The sequence below is a fragment of the Rutilus rutilus genome, assembly GCF_951802725.1.
Source record: "Rutilus rutilus genome assembly, chromosome: 24".
In the NCBI taxonomy this organism is placed as follows: domain Eukaryota; kingdom Metazoa; phylum Chordata; class Actinopteri; order Cypriniformes; family Leuciscidae; genus Rutilus; species Rutilus rutilus.
The window spans coordinates 27,863,018-27,867,932 of NC_140228.1; the positions used below are offsets into that span (position 1 = coordinate 27,863,018).

A 4,915-nucleotide genomic window follows, 5' to 3' on the forward strand; every position below is an offset into this window, starting at 1 on the left:
TTATTAGTGTGATTTTTATTTTATTTTATAAAAGTCATAATTAGTGAAACAAAAACTAGTGGAAAGAAATATTTCTCTTTTGATCTTTTTTTTATTATTATTTTTTTTAATATATATAAATCATGTGGCATATATGAAAAGTAGTTTTTGGATTTGCATTGCTTTCAGTTTAAAAAACGCTCAATTTCGGTAAATAAAATGGAACGTCCGTTTTCATTTGTATTTAAAGCACTACAGATATAACATGAAGTAAACACTTAAGCATCGCATTTTATTAGAAAATCTACATTAATTTCACATGCATTTGAATATGATTAGTCAGACGTTTTGATTGTGTGCATTTGAAAAGTAGGCCTATTTAAAAAGAAAGTTGCACCAACAAATATAGCTACAATTTACTATATAATTATTAGAAGCTCTAATATAATTCATGTAGTCTTGTGCATGAATCCCTCTGGCAACTGCATGTCTTCATGAAGCCACGTGAAGGAGGAGAGAGGGCACGAGGGAAACCCGAGTTGTAATGCGGCTCCAAAGGGAAAATCTCCATATCACGTGACTTCTAGTGCCCTCCCCATCTCTCTCTCTCTCTCTCTCTCTCTCTCTCTCTCTCTCTCACACACACACACACACACACACACACACACACACACACACACACACACACACACACACACACACACAGCTCCCCTCCTGCGCCCCACCCCCTTCCTCCAGTCCATCACTTATTCATTTATTTCAGGAGGAACACACACCCTCATTCTAAAACCTGCATCTACAAATGGACATGCGCACGGTCACAAGTAGCCATGCTCCAATTAGAATAGAATAGAATAGAATAGAGAAGAACAGAACAGAATATAATTCAATAAAATATAATATTTCAAAAGGAAATGCTTTCAAGTCAGAAAAAAAAAATAGTGTTACATTTTAATGTTTTGCTGGAGCTTTGGTGTGTATGGAAATGCTATTGCAGTGTCAACCGCTTTGCACATCTCTTTTTATAGCTATCTAATATTGTTTAATACGAAAATATGATTATAAACTGAATTATGCTATCTAAAATCGGGTTGGAGACTATATTTAGAAGTTCAAACAATAATTTCAGGGGGCAAATGGAGAAAGAAAGGAAGAGTAATTCCAGTCCCTGTAATAAGATACTGTTGCGTTTTGATTCTCTCAGTCGAGGCTGTGAAAGAACCGGTTTTATAGGGCGGATCGCTTACAATAATCGTGCATTACCGCCAGATCTGATCCAATTATGGATGCTGACCTTCGGCCTTGGCGTGTAGAGATGGTTCATCTAATTGTAATTAACTGGTGAAATGTGAATAGCGCATATAGCGGCAGCACGGCTCTATTTCTGCTGTCGAATTAAACAAGGGCCCCTTGTGCCATCTGGCCCCTGTTCCCTCTCTCTCCCCACCCTCACACTAGTATATTTCATCTGTTGTGTGTGTGCGTGTGTGTGTGGTTCCCTTACGTGCAGATGGTCTTAAGGTTTTCCTGCTCGTCCAGCTCCTGTGGATAGTTGGCCATGTTGTCTCCTAGTTGAAGCAGGCAGTTGGAGAAACCTCTGAACACTGTTTCACATTTCCCAGCCGCTCGAACTGCCTGCAGCAGATAGGCTGGAAAACGAGAAAGGATTAATGTAATGTTTTAATGCAGTCTATTTAAATAAAATAAATAGAATAAAACAAAAACGATTAAAAAAAACCCCGTTAACTTCTATCATCTGACTCGAATAGCGTTCATATTTTGTAGAACTGAATTTGTTGCGATACACTCAGGCTGTGCTTGTTCAGGATTTTTAATTATTAGCTGTTGTATTTTTTGTTCTCCGCTCATCTGTCAGTGTGTGTGTGTGTGTGTGTGTGTGTGTGTGTGTTCACTAGAATAATATGCGTGTTGAGCATGAGGGTGGCGCGCGTGGACAAACGATGATGTAATGGTGTACATGAGGGTGGGGTGTGTGTGGGCTTGTGTGAGGTGAGATTTTCATTCTGAGTGATTTGTACTCCCCCTCCCCTTTTTTTTACACATCTACAAAAAGAGTCTGTTTTTTGATGACAGATCTATTAGGGGGAAAATGAGAAGATTTGGACACGGATGCTTTCCTTCCCACTTCATTTCGATCTTTATGTTGGACCGGAAAGTCACAACCTGATCAATTGACCAGATCCCTTTGCTTAACGAACCATAAACGCCAGTGGTTTCTCGGGTTCGTTAAACAACGAGATCTTGAATTAATTAAGTTGTTGCACTGTCCAAATCAGGCCGTGCCTCTGCCCATTAACCACAGTATAGCACACACACACCTACCTATATGTCCATAGTCTACATTATATCAAATAGCCTACTTTGCATATACGTGTCCCTAAATTGTATGCAGTAGCCTACATATTCTGCGTCGATACACTACAGTAATAAGATGTGCATTATGTAGTGTGTAAGTGCCCTATAATTGCATTATATCCATTTCAGGCTATATGATCCATTATTAAATACAGTGCATGCTATATTTCCCTGTATTCTATTATATGCATGTATAGCCTACCTAAATTATTTTACAGTTATTATATGATAGGCCTATGTCCCAACATTTTTGTTATACGTTGTATATGTGAATTATGGGCATTACATGTCATATACATTATTTAATAGGCTATTGGTTATATGCATTCCTACATTCTACAATCAATACGATAAATACCAAACGAAAATAAAATAAAGATGCAATCATGGTTGTTATTCTGTATCTAATTTTTCGTAAACTGTAAATAGTCTCTGGCTGGTGCCATGCAGATGAAGCACAGTCGTTTCGTGCATTCTTTATCGCCCACAGAATAAAAAAACGCATCCAACAATGACACAAAATATTGCACACTTAAGATGATTATATTAAATTAAGGATAATATTGATTTCAGACATAGTGGATTAAATGTGTTACTGAGTAATGCCGCACAGATGAAAGCTTACATAACGAAATATCAAGCTATAACTGTGATATCGCGGACAGATCGCCCTTTTCTTCAACACGAAGCGTGTATATTCAACATTACAACCATATTCCTACAAAATACCATACCGAGAAAAAATAAATGCGCTGCATTGATATATGGTATCGTGCATCCAAATATTTTTTAGCAAAATAATTGAAATATTCAGACCTCAACATGGCGGATATGATGATGCGAAATACAAAGATGCTCATACAGATGGCTATGTAAAACCGTTTATTAATGGGATGCATGATTTCATATTTAAAATCTCGATGTCTTTGTTTGCTTTACTGGAATTAACAGTCACAAAAGACAGCACTGCGAACAAACAGTGAATTATTAAACCATTTCGTTGTAGGCACGATGATCTATATTTAGAAACAACTGAGCATCTAATATAGACTCACCTATCCTACTGTACTAGTGGTCACGAGTCACGACCACTTTACCAGACCCTGTCAGTGTCAAGCATAATCTGTTCAATGAAGTCAGGAGGGGGTTTATGGCAAATTAATGTAGTTCATCTAGGTAACGGAACCAGCTTTTCACAAAAAAATTTACATCGCTACTGATTTCATCCTAATGCACAATATTTTCATCGCAGAGTCCTGCAACAGCACTAACAAGAAATACATTTAAAAACGCACAATATTACAAGAACATGTCCTGCATTCTCATTTAGGCTAAATTATAAAACAACAATTGCACACCAACTAATTTTCGCGAAATTATAATTAAATGATATAATTGTAAATGATATTGTTCGAATTATTTTTCAATATTGGTTTGAATAATTCATCACGGAGAGGATCGGGCGGTCCCATACTTTCACCAACTTGCTCCAATACGATTTACGGGGCTTTATTTCTCGGAACAGTCTCCAACATTGAAAGGAGAGGCAATGCAATATTACCTCAATGTCATGCATTTAAAATACAAGACCCAGAGATCTCTTGCCAGTGGCAAGCCTTTAAATCGCAGTCGGGACAGTAGCACTGCAATTAAAATATCCACCAACATACACTCAACAAATATACAACCAATAGGCATATAACGAAATGCAGGCACCCTTTACTAGCCTTAACTACGAATTGGAAGTGTCAAGTTATCTATGAAAAAAAAAATCAAGATTAAAAAGGAAAAATCAGCCCATCCCAAAATACACTACGACAGAAATAATCTACTTACCTATTTGAACAGCAAGAAACAATGAAATATATCTTCCAGACAAAGTTAATCCCATCCTACGTCCAGAAAAACCATTGGAGTATATACAATTTTAGATTGTTGTGAGGGGAAAAGATTGTGAAATCTGCGCGCTGAACATCGCTGTTTAGTTCATGCAGATCTTCGGAAACTCTGGGTTTTTCCCGCTGTCGGCGAGGCGCAGAGAAGTGAAATGGTGCACGCTGTTAAGAGAAGGTGGTAATGCCTCGTGTGTGTTTTTTTCTCTCTCCCTGCTTCACGCCCACATCTCAAGCTTGACGTAAAATTCACCGTCGGACTCCCCACTTCTCTATTTTCTCATTCGCTAGACCGGGCTGGCCCTCTTCCCTTCTTCTCCCCCTCTCCACTGTACTGGTATTTCAGGGATTGCGGAGATGTCCACATATATCTGCTCTCTGGTGGTCTCACCTATAGCATACACCCTCCTGCATGAAGCTCACACGTGGACCCGTGACCCACATATGAATGCACGTGCAGACTTCATTGCTCCAGGGTGCTTAGACTGATGAATTTTGATAGATGGATATCTCGTAGTCGGGTTGCTTGAGGTTGGTTAGCCTAGGCCATATAGCTACTTCCTTTTAATCGAGATGACTGTGATGCATTGTGTAATATACAGTAATTTATGGATTTGTAGGATCATTTATGGAAATGTGATCCTGCCCCGCGCAGATTTAGCAGGCTA

At 38.5% G+C, this 4,915-nt stretch overlaps 1 protein-coding gene across 1 annotated transcript in view; it reads right to left on the reverse strand.

The window, feature by feature from the left end:
* nrn1a (neuritin 1a) overlaps positions 1–4,578 on the reverse strand; it is a 5,004-nt gene extending 426 nt beyond the window's left edge. Inside the window, exons 1-2 of the mRNA XM_084399228.1 lie at positions 4,192–4,578; positions 1,484–1,628 (exon numbers count right to left, since the gene is read on the reverse strand). Coding sequence (XP_084255354.1) covers positions 1,484–1,628; positions 4,192–4,246 — 200 coding nt within the window. The 5' untranslated portion in view covers positions 4,247–4,578. The remainder of the gene's footprint in view (positions 1–1,483; positions 1,629–4,191) is intronic.
* Positions 4,579–4,915: the final 337 nt, after the last annotated feature.